We start from the raw sequence: 21,299 nt of genomic DNA, 5'->3' as shown, positions 1-21,299 counted from the left end.
TCAGTGACATATCTACATACATATTTACAAATTAAAATTGTATGTGTATATTATATTTGAATTGTATACCCTGCACATCATTTGAAAATTTTATTTTGGTCTAATTTCTCATAATTATAGCCCAAAGGCATAGTGAAGCTTTACTTACATGTTTCTTGTTATATTTATGTATGTAGTTATATTTTTATTCTAATTGAGTATAGCAAAGCGTATGTTCAACCGCCAGAATCACTGCTTTAAAGATGTAGGGAAGAAGCACTTCCCAAATACGAAAAGTATCCTCCATGCAATAAAATTGTTTTATATTTATATTGAAAAAAAGAAGAAGAAATATTGGGTAGTCGAAAAGTCTTTTCGTATTTTGTCAATAGATATAGTTGCAGTCGTATATCTCCAGTGTTACCTAACACATTGTGTCATACCATATAGTGTTGGAAAGGTGAGATTTTAAGCTTCATTTAACCAATAAAACTAAAATTAAATTCGGAGAAGTTAAAAAAAGTTACAGCTGTTCAAAAATGAGTGAAAATAATGAAGAAATTTTTGTGTTCTTTCAAGCCACCAATGAAATTTGTGAAGTTTACTGAGGCGATACTGTATCAGTTCGTGTAGCACAACAATAGCTCACTCGCTTTCATTCTAGAAATTTCTATGAAAGATGCTCCTCTCTCTGGTCGACCTATCGTTGAAAAAGTCGATGAAATTATGGAAAAGATTGGCCAGGACCGTCGCATAAGCAGCCATGACATCGCTAAGGAACTTAACATTCCTCATCAAACGATTTAACCATTTAAAAAGGCTGGCTGTGAAAAAAAGCTCAATGTTTGTGTAACACATGAATTGCCTGTGGGAATTTTAATGGACCGAATTAGCATCTGCGATTCTTCGCTGAAACAAAATGGAATCGAACCATTTCGGATTAACTGCGCACTTAATCAGAATAGGTGACAACAGCTATGCGAGTTTGAAACATAAACAGCTCATTGTCCTTTTTATAATATTTTCAATGAAAATTGGTAGAAGATAAACATTACGGTTGCTAGCCGACCAATTTTTACAAAACCATTTTTTATTACAAAAACATATCAACAGTTTTATTGATATTATATTGAGAATTTGATAAACAGCTGTCAGGGTTGCTTGTATTTGTTTGATGAAAATTGGCCATTTTTAACAATGTTGCCAAAGAATCACCTAAAATTTTGAGCTGATTCAGCCTGGTCGAATGATTGCAATTTTACATTTTACTATCAACAACTGATGAGATTGAAGCAAGCAATTGAAAAAAATGGACAGAACTGATCAACAGAAAGGGCTTCGTCTTCCATCTGGACAACGCTAGACCACACACATCTTGCATGACTCGCCAAAAACTGGGAGAGTTTGGCTGGGAAGTTTTGAAACATCCACCATATAGCCCTGACCTTACACCATCGGACTACCATTTGTTTCGGTCAATGCAGAATTCCCTTAATGGAGTCAAGTTGGTTTCAAGAGAAGCCTATGAAAGTTACTTATCGCAGCTTTTCGCCGAGAAACCAGGAAATTTTTACGCTGATGGAATAATATCTCTAGCGAAAAAATGGCAAAAAGTGTTCGACCAAAATGGTATTTGATATTTGGTTCATTATAAATATAAAACAAAAATAAGTTGAAGTTTGATTAGAAATACGAAAAGATTTTTTCGACTACTCAATAGTTACACCATTTCAAACGTTATTTAATTATATTTTTGCAACATGCTGCTACAGAGTATATAGTAATAGTTTTGTTCACCTAACGGTTGCTTGTATCAATATAAATGATCAGGATGACGAGACGAGTTGAAATCCGGCAGCCTGTTTGTCCTTCTGTCTGTTCAAGCTGCAACTTGAGAATTTGATATATCCTTATGAAACTTTGTACACGTACTGCTTGGTCGACACGGGGGTACAAGTTCGTAGAAGGGCATAATTGGACCACTGTCACCGACAAAACAAAATTAATCGAAAATTTTCAAAATATGTACATAGTACTATTCATGTGGACCTCAGAGCATATGGCAGACTTTATACCGAAAATACCGTTCAATATGTGAGATATATAACTGATATTAGTAGAGACCCTTTCCTAATAGTAGTATGTAGAATGTATGTCTAAAATAGATTGAATCGGGATTATAAAACTTCCGGTAGACATTTTACCCGATATATCGGCCAATATTTGAGTTATCTTAATAAATTTTGAACAGTGTTTTCATCCTAACGGTGCATCTCTGTGCCTAAAATGGATAAAAACGGATGAAAACTTGCCCAAGATGCCATATAACTAATATCTGTTACACTTATACATACAAGTATTAATAACAAATCTTTTGAAACTTCCGGTTGGTCTTATACCTTATGGGCCATTCCATCAATTGGCGACATGGTTTTGTACCCGTGGTTCTCCGATTTTGACGAAACTTTAGAATATCATAATATAAACCAAAATAAGAATATCTGTAAACTTTTTAGTGGTCAAAGTTGCTCCATTGTTTTTTGGCGCGCAATTCAAATTGAGATCAAACAAAAAAATGATTATTTCTTTTATTTTTTAACGACCTCAAAATTGAGTGAAAAAAATTTTGCAGTTATCCAATTTTATGTAAAAAAATCTCAGCTTTCTGATAAAAATATTTTCAAAATCCAAAAAAATTTTCAAAATCCAAAAAAAACATTTTTTTTCCAAAAATCCCGTTTTTTGTGCTTTTCCCCCAAATTTTTTTTCAAAATTGACTTTTTCATTCGATTCCTCGTTCAATTTTACATAAGAATCAGTGTTCGAAAATATGGGACTCTGATCCCATGAACAGCAAAAAAAATTCAAAGTTATACATCTTTCAATATGTAAGATATCTAAACAAAATTAGCTGAACGCATAATATTTGATATGCTTTAGTTTAATGCCAAAAATATGTGGAATTATATTACACATATAGTAATTTCCATTATCTAACAAACCGTATTAAATTAACGGTGTAGCGCTCAACATGATTAGAGTTTGCTTAGACCTTGGTCTTAATCTCATATCGCTAATGTCATCAATTCTGGTCTTCTCGTTGGCGTTTTGCACATAATCGCAATATATTAAATTTAGCCTCTTCGGTTCATGTCAGACCTAATGAGATCAAATGGGCATGATTTTTACATAATTTTCGTCGGACAATAATTGTTGAATTATTTCGCAACATTTTTTTAATACGCAGTTTTGTCAACACCTGAAGTTATTTCCCCTCCTTTGATCTTTACAAATTGTGATAGTATTAAATTTTCGGTTGCATCCGAATTTAGCTTTTCCTTACTTGTTTTTATGCAAATTAAAAAAACAACAGTTTGGAAACATTAAAATGTTTTTGTCATAAATAACTACTGTTATTACTCCGTTGTAACATATGCTAGTCTAATAAATCAAAAACATTTCCCGCCAAAACTTATCAAGGTTGAAAATGTAACATAAATATTTTAATTTTTTTTTGTTCAATGCAATTATTTTACAACTCTTTTTATTTATTCATATTTGTACATCAAAAAAGCCATGCAAACTCATAAATTTATTGCGGACTGCAACATGACTTGCTTGAGAATTATTTTATTCATTGCTTAAATTTCTTTATATTCGTAAATCCGTTGCTTTTTTGCTCAATACCTACTCTTTCCTCTTGTTATTTTCAATCTGTTGCCATTCGACTCATCCTGCGCATCTTCCACAGGCTTCGTGAATGTATTATACCACTCGCTAACATGCTTCGTCACTATGTCTACGACCTTATTAACATTATCTTTAACTGTTCTTAAATAACCGTTGTATTTTTTATGGCTTATTTCATCATGCATTGGTAAATGGTTGGAAACTCTCGAAACTCGTTCGCTGTCCACCAAACGTTCGGGCATTATGCTACCCAATGGCAGCAACTCTTCGTCTTTGGTGATCATATTCGTAAGCCATGCATCGTCAGGCATTTGATAACGCAAAGCGCGTGGCGAACGGCGTTTACGCAGCGAACTTAAATTCCACCAAGGTGCTTCCGTTGTCGAGGGCGCAGTGGTGCGCTCTAAACTCTTTTGCATATCCAAATTGCCGACAATACCGCGCTCATTGAAGTAGTTCTCCAAATTCTCCGCCAAGTAGTCAATATATTTACTGCGTAATGATTTGATTTTCTCCAGCATCACATCCTCACTTTCTGCATGCCTTTCACTCAGCTCTTTTTTGTTGCTTTTCTCGACATGTTCTTTCTGCTCGTGGTCGCGTAGGAAAGTGCGTGCCAGTTCTTCTTGTGCACGCAGAAAGTCTTCAGCTAGCTGACCACCGCTTTGAAATTGCGCCGTGTGCACTTTTTCCACATCAGCATCGGCGTCGTGGAAATCAGTAGATTCGGCGAGCGTGTTACTTTTCAATTTCTTGTCGCTAATAATTGATTTTTTCGTAAAAGGCTCGGGAAATAAGAGTGCGTTCCATTTGTGCGGCTTCATGAATTGACTTTGTTCAGAACTCCGTACTGGCATTGCCTCGTAGAACTCGGTGGGTAGTAAGCGTACCGGTTTCATTTCATTTCGTGTCTCTTTGCCAATTGTACCTTGTATTTTCATAGTTGCTAGTTTCTTCTGCCCACGCTCTTTGGACTCATTAGCATCTTCACCCTCCACATTGGTAATATGCGTTAGGTGCACATCACCTTCCGGCACACGTGGCAATTCGGGTTGGTCTTCTGTACCCATTTTATTAAAAAACTCCTCCTCATTGAAATGCTCTGGATCGTAAGCTGGTTTAATGGATTTCTTTTCTGGTTTGCGAATTTCGGTAATTTTCTTAACTATAGGTGATCTTTTTTGGGCACCCTTCGTACCGAAGATGGCGCCGAAGTAATCATCCACGCTACGTGTATTTCGTTTCAACGAAAACAAATCGTCACCATCCTGCATGGCAGTATCCAACAAATCCTTAATCCATTTCAATGTTGCTGTTCGTCGATCCTCGATTGCTTCCTCACGTTTTTTCGGCGACTTTTCTTCGAGAGAGAGCGGCTCAAAGAGTTTGGCCAAAGATTCCATATGTTCGTCTTTATCTTTCAACACAACATGACGGGCACGAGTAGCATAACGACGTCCACGGTGATTATTTCTCATCATAGCATCGTCGGGTAGCGCTGTTTCCTGTATAAGTTGTTGCAGCAATTTATCCGACGACGAAATCTGTTTATGCGACACTTTTTCCTCTTCCGAGTCGCGTTCCAATTCGTCAACATCAATCTCTGTAAACTGACAATGTTCCAGATCAGCATTTGGTAGTACCCAGAAGCCAATGGATTTTCCAGGTGAATTCAATTGTATCGACTTATTTGGACTCTTCGTCTTAATTTGTGGTGGCAGCGTCGAGTTTAGAGTCAACTTCTCATTGTTCAAATAGGCATGATTCTTCTTAAATGTCAAAATATATTGCCAGTACTCATCACCCGATATCTTTGTGGCGGACCTAATGGATATTTGTTTGGATTCATCATCGGGATTGACAATCATAAACGCTATGCCGCCCGATACTGTATTTGCACAGTGCGTGTAAAGCTTGTTACTGCGTAAAAATATGGTGAAGGGGCGTGCGGGAAATACGCGTGAACCCATCACTTTCTTGAATACCAAAGTTGTAAAGAAACTTTGACTAGGTCGCTCCAAATCATGTAGTTCCATGCGTCGGAATACCGCATCAAAACCCGAGCTTGCCGCTTCGCCAAGCGTCTGTGCCCAACGTAGCACCTCGGTGATATCCTCCATTGTTTCACTACCGCTAATAACACCGCTGCTTCCCCGCTTTGACTTATTTGTCCGTTCTTTGGGCATGAAGTTTAACCAAACTGGAACTTTCTCATTCAACATGGCGCGCAAAACTCGATCGCTTTCGTAGACCGTGCCAAACAATGCGTTTGAAGTCGAAGCATCTGCCGGTCTGTGAGTGTTGAAAGCATTCTAAGTATAAATACAAAAATAATTCATATTGTGAAAACTTACTGTAGCCAATTGAAGGCCGCATTCATGTCCTTGCTGTACTCGATGTAACGTCGTATATCTTCATTCGTGCTGCCCGAAGGCATTTCTGCGCCAGTAACTTCCCAATCATCAACATAGGGACCAAATGTATCCACCATCAAACTTAATGTGTTTAAGTCGTTGAAATACTCCGAAACACTAGGGCCAAACTCTAAAACGAAGAGCATTTTCTAAAACTTGTAGTACTAAACTTTTCAACAATGCTTTTCAGCTTTCGCTCGCTTCCTACCTGTACCAAGCTGCCATATGCAATCGGTTATACCCGTTGTATAAGAGGTGTTCAATATTCTCAGCGACTCCATGGGATCCCATTCGCCAGCTTCATATGGCAGTGGCATAATCATGGTCCAATTTACGGCACTGTGAAAACATTTTTATTATAAATTCACTCATCATTTGCTTGTACACTTACCTCGTCCAGCGATTGAATCCTTTCCATATAGTTTTTGTCGGATTTCGATATTTCGTATCGGTATCTGGTATGAAATTATAATTATCCGAAAATTTTACGTACGAAGTGCCCAGCATTGTGGCCATTTGAGTGAGCGTTTTTCTGTAATTGAAAACACAGTAATATTTTATCTTAAATAAAGTGTTGTCAAGCTCACCTATTTGAGCCATCGAGCGCATGATATAAGTCCGACGGATCCACTGTAAAACTAACAAATTTCTCATTCACATCGTTCAAGGGCCGATTCACATTCAACTGTACTAATAGGTCCGCAAACGCCGAGGATGCACATATTGTGATTAATAAAGCTAACATTGGCACTATTGATGCCTTAAGTAGGGACATCTTTCTTCAGTCTAATTAACCGCGCACTGAGAAGTGTAAATTCCGACTAGCTGTAAATCTTGTCGCTCGCGTTGCTAAATAAACAATTATTTTAAAAATATTTCACCTTCTCTTTGTTATTGTTATTATTATGAAATATATATTTCGACCTAGACCAGATGTTGGTGTTTGTGTCAGCTCTTTTGCTGAGTTTAAAAGTTGGAACTTATTTTGCTGACTTTTGCAGTTGCATTTAGAAGTTCATTGCAGTTTTCAAAGCATGCGAAATATTGTAACTATTCATATGTACATCTTACTTACTTACCTTAATAAAAAGAATGATACAAAATTTCCAAAAAAATGCAGTCATTCAAAATGTTTTTTTTTTTTTTTTATGAGTTTATATGGGTTTCCCAAACATTTGATCAAAAGCTATAAAAAATAGCTGCTCAATGAGTAGTTGGTTTCTTTCCAAACTCGTTTTGGCAAGAAATTCAATTGACGATTGTAGCCAATTCTTATTTTTGTCACGCAGAAATCGCTCTTTCCCTTCTACCTTATTAAATTTATTCTTAAACTCAAAAGCAAATATTTTAAGCGTTCTTTGAAAACTTGAGAGTTTTCCTTAGAATAACCGTACGTTTTTTAACTCTTCTTTTAAATGCTCGATTTTTTTAGCCTTTGTCCTACAACTGATATTGTTCCAAATATTGGAACAGTTGAGGAAAATAGATGTTCCTTAAAATTTAAAATTTAAAATTTTACAATAAAAATAAAGCAAGTAATCGAGTGCTAAGTTCGGGTGCAACCGAACAGTTTATACTCTTGCAACTTCCAAGAATCAAAACCAGAGGATCGAAATTCAAGGAACTTTAGAGATACATAACTTATACCGACATATTCGGTATAAGGCTTGTTAGAAAAACGAAAGTCATTGTTTGTAGTCTCCCATATACTGGGTTATTATCATGCCACATACTAAAAGACTGCTCCCTGGGTTTCATTAAGGTACCTCACATACAATCACCAATCATATGGAGTCGGCCGAATGTTCGAAAATCCTGACATTAATTATGTGGAGGCTAGTTTCAGTTTTCGTTCTATTTTATCTAGTTTAGGCACTAAGATACACCGTTATCAATAAAACATGTTCTGTAATTCCATTGGGATAACTCAGATATTGGTCAAAAACTTTATATTACTAATATGGGGGCTCTGGAAAGTATAGACCCGATTGAAACCATCTTTGACACACAGATATATTATTGTCAGGAAAAGATTATCTCTGAATTTCAAATATATATCTCACACATTGACCGATATTTTTTGTCAAAAGTCAACTATAGCTAACGGGGTCCACATATTCGGTACCTAAGGACTTGAACAGTTTTTGTTTGATTTGAACAATATTTGGTCATAAGGTAGAATACTTTAAAGACATTATTAGTGCAAAATTGTATACCATTATATTAATTACTTGATATTTATGTGTACAGTGGAAATTGAGAGAATCAAATGGAATTCAAAATTGTGCTATATGAGAGTAGGCGGGATTGTAGTCCGATTTCATCCATTTTCACAATGTGACATAAGAATGTAAAAAATGTCACACACTAAATTTTGTCGAAATCGGTTGGTCGGATCCCGAGATATTGGATTCAACCAAAAAGTGGGCGATGCCACGCCCATTGTTCAATGGGCAATTGCCAATTCACAATGCCTTTCATAAAAACCGTCCTTACCATCTCGGATATATGTCTCTGGCATATTTTGTAATTGTTTTATTGTGCTTAGTAGTTTTCAAGAGTACCGTTATATGAAGAGAGGATGGGGTTATCTTCCGAGCCTTGTTGTTGAAACGAACGGCGGCCGTCAGAAATGGGTTTAATGAGTTTTAATGTGATCGCACATAAAGAGTTACGATGGATGCCGCGTATTAGACTGTGGACTTCAATTGGTACATCTCCTGCAAAGCCGAACCGAGGCAGGCCATTTTTTATCATTTACAAGATGTCAACTACATCGAGAGTTGGGTCAAACAGAAACAGAGCTCCACAAAATCGAATTATTGAGTCAATTCGATGTCGATACAGAAAAATGGCTTTAATTGGCGAGGAAAAACCATGGCCTTTTCCAAATTAGTCGAATTAGTCTACGAACTAAAAAAGTCACTCGGCGAGCAGATTTTGCATTTATATATTTTAAACTGTTGACAGTAGTTTGAAGGCCTCTGGGTCTAGTGTGTCGAGTAAAAAAAAGATTATGTTGAGAAAAAATTCATCATTATTTTTTTTTTCGGACCACCGTTGTATTGAATGAATCTAATCTAATCTATCATTACTATATTCTCAATGTTCGTTTAGATTTTTTCACGCATATGAGGGTTTCTGCTAGATCTCTCATGCCAAAACATGCATCTTCGCGTTAACAAATGTGGATGGTTGTCACGTGTAAAGTAAGCTAGCTACAGTATGATTGCTCTTCTTGTGCGCTTTATGCCATAGCTGTCAGGCACACACTCATTACGATAACTCTCTCAAACATAACTTAACTAGTCAGGGTAAACTTTGATCCAAATTTTGGATCAAGAAAAAGTATTAAAATACGATTCCATAAAATTTTTACTCTCTAATATATAAAAATATGAGAGATAATTACGATGTTATTCAATTTAATACAATTTAATTTTTTCACTGCACTTTGCAAATAACAATATTAATTGTTTAATAATAAATCGAAAATAAAAATTTTGAATTTCACATGCTCATGTTATTATAAAGAAAAAAAATTAATCATCTTCAGTGGCTTCCATAATGGCCTTGAAGCTGAATGGCTCGAAAGCATGACCAGTGCCGGAGTAGAATTTCGACATGAACTCGACCCTGAAATATTGAGTATACAAACATGTATGTAAAATTAAACCATATAAACTGTATATTTCACTTACCAATGTAAACGCAGCGTATGCAGAAAAGCTGAAAGGCCTTCCATAAATATCATAATGGCTATGGTCAGTAATGCCCAAGCCCAGAAAATGAAGTACAGGCCAATTGCGCCAGCATAGCCGCCAAAATGCAGACCTTTCTGCATAACCATAAGCCACAGCACATACGATAATTCTAAGAGAGAACAAAAATAAATCATTTATACTAAAACATTAACATTTTCACCATTTGAAATTACCCGCATGTGCCAAAGATAGAGCCCACAAACGTAGATACGAGGCTGTATGCGAAATGGTACTCAACACATACTCAATGGTGTGAATGGCCTGGTGAATCCAAACTTCACTCATGGGCTCCTCCTCCTCCTCGTCTTCATCCTCGTGATGCGCATGCGGTACGGGATCCGTAAGAGTGGCCTCAATGACAACATCGCCTTCTTGGATCTCTATCTTATCGATAACTGCCAATGGTTCACTCTTTACCTATTCGAAGATGGTTGATTTTTACATTGATACTCTACCTAACTGTAGTTTATTTAGTATTAAATAGGGAAACATACCTCGAATGCCCGTTTGCACTGTATGTATAGAGGTTTGCCAACCAACATCCATGGTATGCAAATTAAGGCGACTATCCAGAACACGCGCTCAAGCATCACCTGACAGCTAAACATGTACATATTACAACCAGCAAGTTGCGGTGACGCTTTAAACAGTATCATATTGATGAAATAAATCAAAACCGAAGGTGCGCATGCCGGCTGATTTGGCTCGTAATCGGTTGTGGGCGAATATTGCACCCATTTGTAGAACATCATGAATGCCATATAGCCGAATAATAGAATCAAGAAGAGTACCTGTGGCACAAACTCTAAGAATATATATGCATACTTCTTGAAATACACCATATTCTCCACCGACAGACAAACACCGAAAACCATGTGTAAAACACCGAAAATGATGGACAATTTCATCTTGTAGGAGTTGTAGAAGATAATCTTATTGGCCGCCAACTGCCAAATGGGATCCATACCCCACGGATAAGTGCCGATTGTGGATGTTGTGGGATTAAGTTGCAAGTTGGCATTGGCTAACACAGTGCTGGTATTGTAATTTATGCGCCATTTCGAACCAAATACATTGAAGGATTTCGAAAAGGTGTCATTATAAGTGAAGCCCGTGTACATGGAGAAGAGACCGAGCAGCATAATTATATAACGACCGCCGAACATGATGCGCCAAATTTCACCACCCTTCATACGCATCAGCCGTTTTTCATCAATCACCATCCAGAAACCAATCAAGAACATAATGAAACCGTGACCCAAATCACCAAACATCACGGCAAAAAGGAATGGAAATGTGATGCAAGTGTAAAGCGCCGGGTTCACCTCGCGATAACAGGCCATACCGTAAGCATTGATTAGCGTTTGAAAGCCGCGCGTAAATTTATTGGTACGATAATAAGTGGGTGGAGTTTTCTTTGTTTCCATTACCGTTAGAAATGAGCTAGTGCTGCCCGTTGTGGCCGAACCATTTGCGATGGTTTGTTGCACCTCCTCCAGATCCAAAGTCGGCACCCAAGCCTCACCAATTAAACACTTGCTGGTCACATCGATATTAAAGTAGTTCAATGTATGATAGATCGCCTTCATTTTCGTAATTTTAATGGACCAATAGGGCAGGTGCTTGGCTATACCTGACAATATGACATTACGTTGATCCTCCGTCTGTTTCATCACCAACTTTAAGTCTTCCAAACGTGTTTGTACACCCTTCAGCATATCTGCACGTTCATCGTGCGCATTCGGACAGGGATAGAGCGCGGCATGGAAACCGGTGCACACCTTCTTTATACGTGCATTCAATTGCTCACCCTGATAGAATACCACAAAAGCTGACTTATAAATCATAGCACCGGTGCGTGGATCTGACAGCGGCTCTTCGATGTCGGCATATTTCACCAACATATTACCACGTGATATACGCCAAAGCATACGCTCAAAAGCAAACAGCCGATGACGGCTCAACACACCAGCAACGAAACCCAAATGACCGCGATGTTCACCAGTGAATTTGCCGCTGTTCGCATGCTCCTCCATATTGATAACGGTTTGTTCAGTGAAAAATATTTGCGTCTTTTCTAGCACTTTGCTGAGTTCAGTGAGTTCCAGCAAATTGGATTTCAAGTTAACATTATTCTCCGCCATTTCGCGTATCTCACACTCGGCCTTCTCTAAATTAGACTCCAATTCGTATACCTCGCGTGGATTAGGCGCACCGGGTATGTCGTCAAAAACATCTTTCAGCTTAAAGCCATCTGCCTCCAGTTCTCTGGTGATATAACGTATCTGGCGTTCCATTTCATCGCAGCGACGCACCTCGTTCACAAACTTGCGCTGAAAATTAGTAACATCCTGATTTAGCTGCAAGGAGAAGAACGCATGGCAGATTAATATGTGGCTTCCGTGCGTAGAAAAGTGGAAATGAATATTGAGTAAAATTTAATTTTTCAACTTACATCGCGAAACTGCACACAGCCAAGTTCACCCAGATCTGCCATGTTATTGTAAGCCGCCTCTGGTGCCAGAAAGACTTGACACAGCGTCATCTTTTCGCTGCGGAACATGCTCCCCATGTTTGTGTTTTTTTGTATCTACCTGTAAGGACAGCGTTATAACATTTAATATTTCTCCTTTACTCCTTCAGTAACAAAATTCACTTTTCTACAACTACCAACTCTCACCTCAGTGCAGCACCGTTACTATTTTTCAAAGACTGCTTCCACTGCCACTGCCAGACCAACACTGAAAATTCTTGCTTACTTTTACTTCGTTGTAAAATGAATAATCGTAAAGTATGGGTCTTCAATAGCCACCTGAGTTTTCAATCAATCAAATAATCACTAATTGCGGATTTCACACCCTACATACGGTCTATAAGTCTATAAGTTCAGCATTGAATGAACTGAGCAAGAGTATTTGCTTTAGCAAGCGTTTGAGTCTAGCATACTTTGTTAAAAAGATAGTTCATTGGAGAATTAAATTTCAAGGTGCAGCATTACTCTAAAATGTTTCCCGGTTTAACTCAGCCCTTACAATTGAAGGGAAAATCAAAGGAAAAAAAGAAACATGCGCCGAAAAGTGATAACCTTATTTTCGCATATGAATTATGATACCCAAAATTGTAATTGGAATTACCGATATGAAACCGTAGAAAAGTAAAGACCATTTTGGGATACTCTCCCATGTCATTTATCTTCTTTTATTGGCGTTTAAACAATTTCGACCACATTAAGGCTCTAACTTGCACTATATTCAATCTTTCGAGAGGGGTTACATTTTGCCATAACGTCAACCTCATTTGCTTTGTTTCCTAGCTATCTCAACTTTGAACTCAGATATGCTTTCAAGCAACCTTTGTATTACCAAATGTTTAAATTTAGTTTTAATAAAAAACAAAAATATCCACAATTTATAGGAAAAATAATATTATACTAAGCAAATAACAATCAACAAATCTGAAGTAATCAGAGTGCCCGCTCTTACCACCAGAATTACCTTCTTTTCTAGCGATCTTAACTAAGCTACTGTCTTTACCAAAGTATGAACGCGTGAAATTCAAGGAAATTAAAAAAAATAACTTAGCTAATTTACAGACAACTTGAGCTACACCCATCTCTCTCTCACTCTCTTTCAATGAAGAAACTTCATATATGAAATCGGTCATATAATCCTGTCAAATATTGCCTTCGTCAAATAACTTTTAATGGCTTCAATGGAACCATGACGCGAACCAGAAACAGTAGAAGTAATGTAGATATTTTCTAAACGAAAAATTTCTTCTCGAAGACGTATCAAAACAGCAAAGTAAAGGGTGATCCATTTTAAGATTCCCTACTTAAAAAAAAAATCCCCGAAACCTCAAATTTAATAGAGAATGTTTTATCATTCAAAAGAACATTTTTTGGCATTTATTTTTTTAAGATTATCTCTTTCAAATGTTGGCAGCGGCTACGTCTCAGATGGTCTATACGATTAGTTCAATTTTCAATGACTCGTTCGGGCATTTCGCCTGGTAACTGGCAAATAACACGCGTGATGTTTTGTTTCAAGGCCTCAAAAATTGTCCTCATCGCTAAACAAAATTTGGTTCGAAAATGTCGGATCTTCTTGGAACTTTTCAAGAACCCATAGAGCGGAGCGATGTCGCTTGGGAAGATCTAGCGGCTTTAGTTCTTGCACAAGCTGTATTTTGTACGCTTTCGATTTAAGATCTCAACGTAAAATGCGCCAAGTCTATGGAACGACAGTCCGAGTTGTTGCGAACGGCGCCGAATCGACTCTCCACGGTTTTCGTGTACACACTCAACTACGGCTGCTCTGTTTTCTTCAATGCGTGCTGGAAGGCTTCTAAGTTACAATTAATGGCTCAAGTATATACATATGTATAAATGCGCTATCATAAATATATCACAACTACCAATTGTAGGGATTTTAAATCGTATTTTTCATATATTCTTAAAAACAAATTTAATCCTTCATACCGATTTATGAATTCTTACGATTTTTGGTGCACCAAAAACCTCATTAGAAACCTAATTATGGCATCTGACTGTATTAAAGAATAAATATTTTTCATTTCCCTTTGCTCTAAACATAAAAATAATCCCGTTGATTGACGAGCACCAAATTATTAACGCAGAGTGATAAGGCGGCTCATTAGGCTGGGCTAAGTGAAATCTTTCAATCAAATTCGATAGTTTCGATTAAATGTTCGTTCAATACTGACCAGCAAATACAGTCATAATATGGTATTCAAAAATATAACTTCCAATGCGCACAAGGTGAGTGTTGAATAAATAACGGAATTATGTGTTGATAAAAATTAGGAAAAGTGCATATTTTGAAACAGTGAAATGAATTGAAATGATATATGATATTCTAAAGAAATATTTATGTACTTAAAAAAAATAGTTTATGTCTAAAAAGCATAAGTATCACAACAACAACGGAAGTAATAGAAAAAAAGTGAAAATTTTCATACACTTTTATTTGAATTTATTTATTAAATTATTGCTACAACAAAAATAAGACTAAGTCTTGCTCCCATTCCATGTAAAACGGTAATTTTAACGAATTTTTTGAGACAATTTTAATTGAGAGTGTAATTGATTTTTTTCTATATATTTTGTGGATGTTTTTCATTTATAATACCGAATTAAACTGCGCGAAGACAGTTCCATATAAGTGCAACCTGAAAACGCAGGAAAGAAACAAAAAGTTGCTTAAAGTTTATATTAAAGAAACTTCTCCGAGAAATATATGAAAAAATACGATAAGAAATGCCGGATTGTTATATGCAAAAGAAAAACAAATTCAGATTACTCATATGGATATACAGTGTTGTGTTTAATGAACTTTGAAATTAGGAACAACAATATCTGATTGATAAAATTATTTCGTATATTCTTTAATGAACTCAATCATCTTCATCTTTGTGCAATAACACTTTGAAACTGAAAGGCACAAATGCATATCCCGCGCCAGTATAGAACTTGCTCATAAATTCAACCCTGAAAATACGCACCCATTAAATTTGAGTAATATAACACACCAAAAATAGACAAACTTACCAATGCAAACGTAAGGTATGCAAGAAGGCCGACAAGCCCTCCATCAAAATCATAATAGCTATGGTAAGCAAAACCCAAGCGCCGAAAATAAAGTATAAAGCAATGGCTGCCGGATAGCCACTTAATTTAAGGGCCTCCGAAAGTACCATATTCCAGAGTACTTCAGAAAGTTCTATTGCAGGAAGAATATAAATAAAATAGCTACGATTTTCAAACAACACGATGTGCTGAACGAACCTGCATGCGCCAACGACAGGGCCCACAAACGCAAATAGGAAGCGGTGTGCGATATAGTACTTAGTATGTATTCGATCATGTGTATAGCTTGATGTATCCATATTTCGCTAATTGGTTCATCGTCCTCTTCGTCGTGCACATCATGGCTGCCGCCTTCCTCTGCCATTTTACCTAAACTTGATATAGTAATTTGCCGCTTGGCCTGAAGAGAGCGCATAATAATATGCACATATTTTAAATTTTCTTTAACAATTATTTTGAATTTCTTGATTATAAACTTACACGAAGTTTCCGCATAGCCATGATGTACAACGGTTTGCCTAACAAAATCCAAGGAATGCAAATTATAGCCAATACTACGAAGATCTTCTCCAGTGACGGCTGTGCCACGAACATGTACTCGTCGCAACCTGGTAGCTGTGGTGAATCGCTAAACAGCATCATATTGATGAAATAAATGAGAACGGATGGCGCACAACCGGGCGAATCGGGCAAATAATCGGTCTTCGGCGTATATTTAACCCATTTGTAGAACATCATAAAGCACATGTAGCCGAACAGTAGGATGAGGAAAAGTATTTGCGGTATGAATTCCAAGAATATCAGCGAATACTTCTTAAAGTACATAAAATTCACCACAGACAAACAAACGCCGAAAATCATATGAGCCACACCGATAATAATTGACATCTTCATTTTAAAGGTGTTGAGAAATATAATTTTATTATCAGCCAATTGCCAAATGGGATCCACACCCAAAGGGTAAGTTTTAAAAGATGCAACGCCTGGATCTAATTGTAGGCTGGGATTTGTCAAGACGGTGCTGGTATTGTAGTCTATTCTCCAACCAGAGCCGAAAATGTTGAGCGACTTTGAAAATATATCATTATACAGAAAACCAGTGTACATGGAGAAAAGTCCCAAAAGTAGTATAATATAACGGCCGCCAAAAAATATATTCCAGATTTCACCGCCACGTTTCCTACTCAAACGATCCTCATCCAAAACCATCCAGAGCGCAAATAGGAATATGCAAAATCCATGTCCCAAATCACCAAACATGACGGCAAACAGAAAGGGAAATGTTATGCAACTGTAAAGCGCCGGATTCACTTCGCGATAATTGGCCATGCCGTAGGCGTCGATGAGATGTTGAAAACCATTTGTAAACTTATTGACCCGATTAAAGGTTGGTGGTGTTTGTTCGGTCTCGAGCTCATTCATAAACGACGGTAGCGTGCTGCCGGCAGCAACCGAACCAGCTGCGAGCGCTTGCTTAACATTTTCCAAGTCGTTTCTTGGCACCCAACCTTCACCGATTAGACATTTTTTGGTCACATCTATATTGAACATATTCAATGTATGATAGATGGCTTTCATTTTCTGCACCATGACCATCCATCGGGGTAAGTTTTTGATAGTGTTCGATAGCACTAAACGTCTATGATCAGCTGTTTGACTTATCACCAATTTTAAGTCTTCCAAACGGATCTTCACACCACGCAACATATCTTCGCGTTCGGCATGCGCCGCTGGGCAAGGATACAGGGATGAACGAAACCCGTTGCAAACTTTCTTGATACGCGTATTCAACTGCTCACCTTGATAGAAAACCACAAAAACGGTTTTGTAAACCTCAAGACCGGTATATGGATCTATTAGGGGTTCTTCCAAATCAGCACGCTTAACATAAATGTTACCGCGCGATATTCGCCAAAGCATGCGCTCGAATGCGAACGAGCGCTCACGATTCAGTATGCCGGCCACGAATCCCAATTGGCCACGTGATTGCGCGTGTGCATCATCGCTACCAAACTGCGACGGTGCATCCATGACATCACTAAAGAATGTTTGCGTCTTCTCTAACACTATGCACAGCTCGTTTAACTCGGTGTAGTTGCTCTTGAGGTTGACATTATTTTGTGCGAGTTCACTTATTTCTGTCTCCACTTTATCGAGCGTGGCCTCAAGATCGCTAATATCACGCGGATTCGGCGCTAGCGGCAGATCATCAGTCAATTCGCTCAGTTCAATACCATCCTTTTTCAATTCACTTTCAATGTAATGCAATTGACGCTCTAGCTCATCGCAACGACGCACTTCGGTTACGTAATGACGTTGGAATGAATTGACATTAGCGTTTAGCTAAAATAGCAATTTTAAATAAGTCTATGTAATAATTTCTATGGAAGAAATGAACTCACATCACGAAATTGCACACAGCCGATCTCGCCCAGTTCGGAAACAGTGCTATAGCCAGCTTCTTGTTGTATGAACAATTGGCATAGCGCCATCTTTTCGCTACGAAACATATCCCCCATGGTGAAGCTTTGCTAAAGTATAGATATTTAGAGATTTATGAAAAGTGAAAAGGAGAAATTAAATTATTATGGAACCCAATAATACGAGTATATAAGTGCATAGGTCAGAGAGCATACATACACATGTACTATATAACTATTTATCGAACCTTACCTTGATATGGAGAAATATCAGATTTAATTTCAGGTACAGCAGGCTATTCTAAGATTTAGAAAAATATATAAACTGATCAATTTTCACTTGAACTGAACCCTGTGCGCCTAAACCGATTTTTTCTCAAACTTTTTTTAGGTACGTGTGAAGTTTGATCTACATGTTTTCTTGAAATTTGAATTGGTGTGTGTGATTCCATTGTATCACGACTATGAAATCGTTGAAAATATTATAGAAATGTACTAGGAATTCTAGTTTATCAAGAACACCAGTTTTTGAATGGTGTCATCGAAAACTTGCCTCATTCGAGTCATATACCTTTGAACATGGCAAATACATCGAAAAAGTGTTTGAAAATCGTCGTGTTGGCATCAAAGAGATAGCAGAGTGTCTCAACATCTCTAATAGATCGACTTGACACATTTTGGTTAATGTTTTGGATATGAATTGTGTCACATTTGACATAAATTTTTTGTTAAAGCAACGGCGAGTAGAGGTCGCAAAAGAGATGCATGACAACGTAGCTGAGGACCCTACATTGATCAAACACCTCATTCTGGTGATTTGAGATGGGTTTGTGAATATGACGTCGAAACTTTTCGACAATCTAGCGAATAGCGTTCCAAAAATGAGCCGAAACCGAAAAATCCACTTCAAAAACGGTTGTAAATCAAGGTTATGCTCATCGTTTTCTATCATTACCGTGGTGTGGTTCACCCTGAATACGTTCCACAGGGTCAAAAAGTTTATAAGAGATATAACTTGATTGTTTCGATGCGTCTACATAAAGCAATACGTCATAAACGACTGGATTTTTAGGAAGATAATTCCTGGATTTGTCGCAATGATAATGCGCCGTCACAATCTAACATGATTTTGATTGACTCTTTCGTCAAACTCGAAACGAGAGTCATCGCTCAGCCACCGAATTCGAGTGCCATGGGTTTGTTAAAGCTACTAAACGTCGGTCACTGAAGGCACCGAAGATCGAGACTTATAACAAGTGTATACAAAATTTTATTAAGCGTTGATTGAATTGACTCAAAAGTAGATTAGAAGTCGATTTTTTTTTTTAATTTGTCGATTTTAGTCAGTCCGGTTCAAATTTGGTCGGAGAGTATACAGCAAGACTACTATTCAAATTTTATTAATGACATTGTAAAAGCTTTCAGTTTTTCTCTTTCTTAATATTATTCTCTGATGATGATGCTCATGAGATGATCAGAGTGCACTTGTTCAAAAATGTTTTTAACCGGACTTTGACTCATTAAGCAGACATTAGGACTGAAATTTTATTTAGACTTTTCGAACGTAATCACCGAAAGACTTGAGCATAAAATAGTAGACAGGATGATTTCAAAGTTTACATTTGCGCTTTAAAAATACCTAATTGAAACCTCTTAACTCAAAGCTGCTACGATTTTGCCTCAAAATCTTTAAAATAATGTCATTTTTGCAGTTCTTTTAACGCCATTCGCCGATTTATAAACCTTTATTAATTCTGGAAGTAGATTCATCTTGGCGTAGGTGTAAAGTTTTTATACTCTTACAACCTGTTGCTAGAGAGTATAATACTTTTGTTAACCTAACGGTTGTATGTATCAAAGTTGATCCGGATGACTGTCTGTCTGTCCGTCCATACATGCAAGCTGTAACTAGAGTAAAAATTGAGATATCTTGATAAAACTTGGTATGCGGGTTTCTTAGTATGCGGGTTTCGTAGATGAGCGTAATCAGACCACTGCCACTCCCACAAACGTCATCAACCTATAAAGTGCTATAATTAAGCACTAAATTAAGATATACTGTAATTTGACAAGGGGGATCGCAGTAGCAAGCGAAACCTGTGAGAACAAATTTTGAAACAGCAGGCATGACCCCGCCCTCACTCTCCATATTACGGTACTGTTAAAACTACTAAAAGCGCGAGAAATCAATAATGAAATATGCCAGAGACATTAAATTTTACCACCGAGACAATATGAGAAGGCTTTATGGGAGCCGGAGTAAAAATTGGACGATTGGCGTGGCACCGCTCACTCTTTGGTGAAATCACATATCTCGGGACTCGCTCGACCGACTTCGACTAAATTTAGTACGTAACATTCTTCTCATATTCTTACGTGAGAGTGCGAAAATGGGTGCAATCGGACTACAACCACTACTTTATTTTAACAATTTTAAATTTTATTTGATAAAAATAAAAAATAAGAATTGTACTAATAATTCCTTTAAAGTATGCTACCATGTGACTAAAATTTGTCCAAATCCCAAAAAAACTGTTCAAGCCCCTAGCTACCGAATATGAGAACACCAGTACGTATAGTTGCCTTTTAACCGAAAATAATGGTTTGTCAAAAAAGTCTTGCGGTATTTTTATTGATTTTTTTTTTTTTTTATTGAAATTAAAATGAATTTTTGATGACTCATGCCCAGCTCTTGACCGATGACGGCTGCTACTATGCCGGTCTCTTTCGACCAATTAAGCGATTTTATCGCAATTTTCGACGACAGGCCTTCCGGAGCGTGGCACATCTTCGACCACCTCTCCACCAGAACGAAAACGTTGAAACCATCGTTGTGCGGTGGAAATGGAAACTGTATCGGGTCCATAAACTGCACAAATTTTATTGGCGGCTTGAGATGCATTTTTGCCTTTATCGTAGTAGTACTGTAAAATATGCCGTATTTTCTCTTTATTTTGCTCCATGTTTGCGACGCTATAACTCATGAACGACAATAAATCAAACACGTGTTAGCGCGTGAAATGAGCTTTCCAAAAAGGTATAGCATGACCCGATGCGACGAATAAAATTAGAACTACGCTCTTTCAGCGCCAACTAGTAGCGAAAATACCGCAAGACTTTTTTGACAACCTATTATGTTTCAATGTATGCAATACACAATTGAAATTCAGAAAGAATCCTTTCCTGCCAGAAGTTATTCTGTACATCAAAAATGGCTTAAATCGGGTCAATACATCCCTGAGCCCCCATTAAAAGACTTTTAAACTTCCAGGTGACTTTATGTTCGGCCAATATTTCAGTTAACTCTATGAAAATTACAGAGCATGTTTTACTCAAAACAGTATAGCTTTATGCATCAAATAGTACCGTATAAGTAATATCAGGGTTTTAGAACATCCGACTGTGAGCTACCTGAATGAAACCC

The 21,299-nt window shown here is 37.4% G+C and overlaps 3 protein-coding genes across 3 annotated transcripts; all 3 read right to left on the bottom strand.

Annotated features, from left to right (window-relative positions):
* Positions 1-3,551: 3,551 nt before the first annotated feature.
* LOC126750873 (uncharacterized) lies at positions 3,552-6,858 on the bottom strand. Its single transcript, XM_050460640.1, has 5 exons — positions 6,671-6,858; positions 6,475-6,615; positions 6,292-6,422; positions 6,024-6,213; positions 3,552-5,961 (listed from the first exon to the last, which is right to left on the bottom strand). The coding sequence occupies exons 1-5, from the start codon at positions 6,856-6,858 to the stop codon at positions 3,660-3,662; spliced, it is 2,952 nt and encodes a 983-aa protein (XP_050316597.1). The 3' UTR covers positions 3,552-3,659.
* Positions 6,859-9,491: 2,633 nt separating this feature from the next.
* Positions 9,492-12,581, bottom strand: LOC126750818 (V-type proton ATPase 116 kDa subunit a1-like). Its single transcript, XM_050460551.1, has 6 exons — positions 12,528-12,581; positions 12,303-12,441; positions 10,342-12,207; positions 10,021-10,264; positions 9,785-9,956; positions 9,492-9,719 (listed from the first exon to the last, which is right to left on the bottom strand). Exons 2-6 carry the CDS (start codon positions 12,417-12,419, stop codon positions 9,626-9,628), a joined length of 2,493 nt encoding a protein of 830 aa, XP_050316508.1. The 5' UTR covers positions 12,420-12,441; positions 12,528-12,581; the 3' UTR covers positions 9,492-9,625.
* A 2,590-nt stretch (positions 12,582-15,171) lies between these two features.
* Positions 15,172-18,042, bottom strand: LOC126750819 (V-type proton ATPase 116 kDa subunit a 1-like). The gene is made up of 5 exons (XM_050460552.1): positions 17,858-18,042; positions 15,936-17,798; positions 15,654-15,855; positions 15,417-15,588; positions 15,172-15,356 (listed from the first exon to the last, which is right to left on the bottom strand). Exons 1-5 carry the CDS (start codon positions 17,972-17,974, stop codon positions 15,263-15,265), a joined length of 2,448 nt encoding a protein of 815 aa, XP_050316509.1. The 5' UTR covers positions 17,975-18,042; the 3' UTR covers positions 15,172-15,262.
* Between the last annotated feature and the right edge of the window lie 3,257 nt (positions 18,043-21,299).

This window comes from Bactrocera neohumeralis, chromosome 2, assembly GCF_024586455.1.
Source record: "Bactrocera neohumeralis isolate Rockhampton chromosome 2, APGP_CSIRO_Bneo_wtdbg2-racon-allhic-juicebox.fasta_v2, whole genome shotgun sequence".
NCBI classification, from domain to species: Eukaryota; Metazoa; Arthropoda; class Insecta; order Diptera; family Tephritidae; genus Bactrocera; species Bactrocera neohumeralis.
The sequence above is the reverse complement of the archived record's forward strand: the minus strand, read 5'-3'. Positions and strand labels throughout refer to the sequence as shown.

Excerpts from the sequence above, each read along its gene's own strand:
- LOC126750873 (XM_050460640.1), bottom strand. The coding sequence starts at position 6,858 with ATGTCCCTACTTAAGGCATCAATAGTGCCAATGTTAGCTTTATTAATC. Across the intron at positions 6,423-6,474 it reads GGATTCAATCGCTGGACGAG|TGCCGTAAATTGGACCATGA; the intron begins GTAAGTGTACAA and ends ATGTTTTCACAG. Across the intron at positions 5,962-6,023 it reads GCGGCCTTCAATTGGCTACA|ACCGGCAGATGCTTCGACTT; the intron begins GTAAGTTTTCAC and ends CAACACTCACAG.
- LOC126750818 (XM_050460551.1), bottom strand. The coding sequence starts at position 12,419 with ATGGGGAGCATGTTCCGCAGCGAAAAGATGACGCTGTGTCAAGTCTTT. Across the intron at positions 12,208-12,302 it reads GCTGTGTGCAGTTTCGCGAT|CTAAATCAGGATGTTACTAA; the intron begins GTAAGTTGAAAA and ends TTCTCCTTGCAG. Across the intron at positions 10,265-10,341 it reads AGTGCAAACGGGCATTCGAG|GTAAAGAGTGAACCATTGGC; the intron begins GTATGTTTCCCT and ends ATCTTCGAATAG.
- LOC126750819 (XM_050460552.1), bottom strand. The coding sequence starts at position 17,974 with ATGGGGGATATGTTTCGTAGCGAAAAGATGGCGCTATGCCAATTGTTC. Across the intron at positions 15,589-15,653 it reads CCTGTCGTTGGCGCATGCAG|AACTTTCTGAAGTACTCTGG; the intron begins GTTCGTTCAGCA and ends TTCCTGCAATAG. Across the intron at positions 15,357-15,416 it reads CATACCTTACGTTTGCATTG|GGTTGAATTTATGAGCAAGT; the intron begins GTAAGTTTGTCT and ends GCGTATTTTCAG.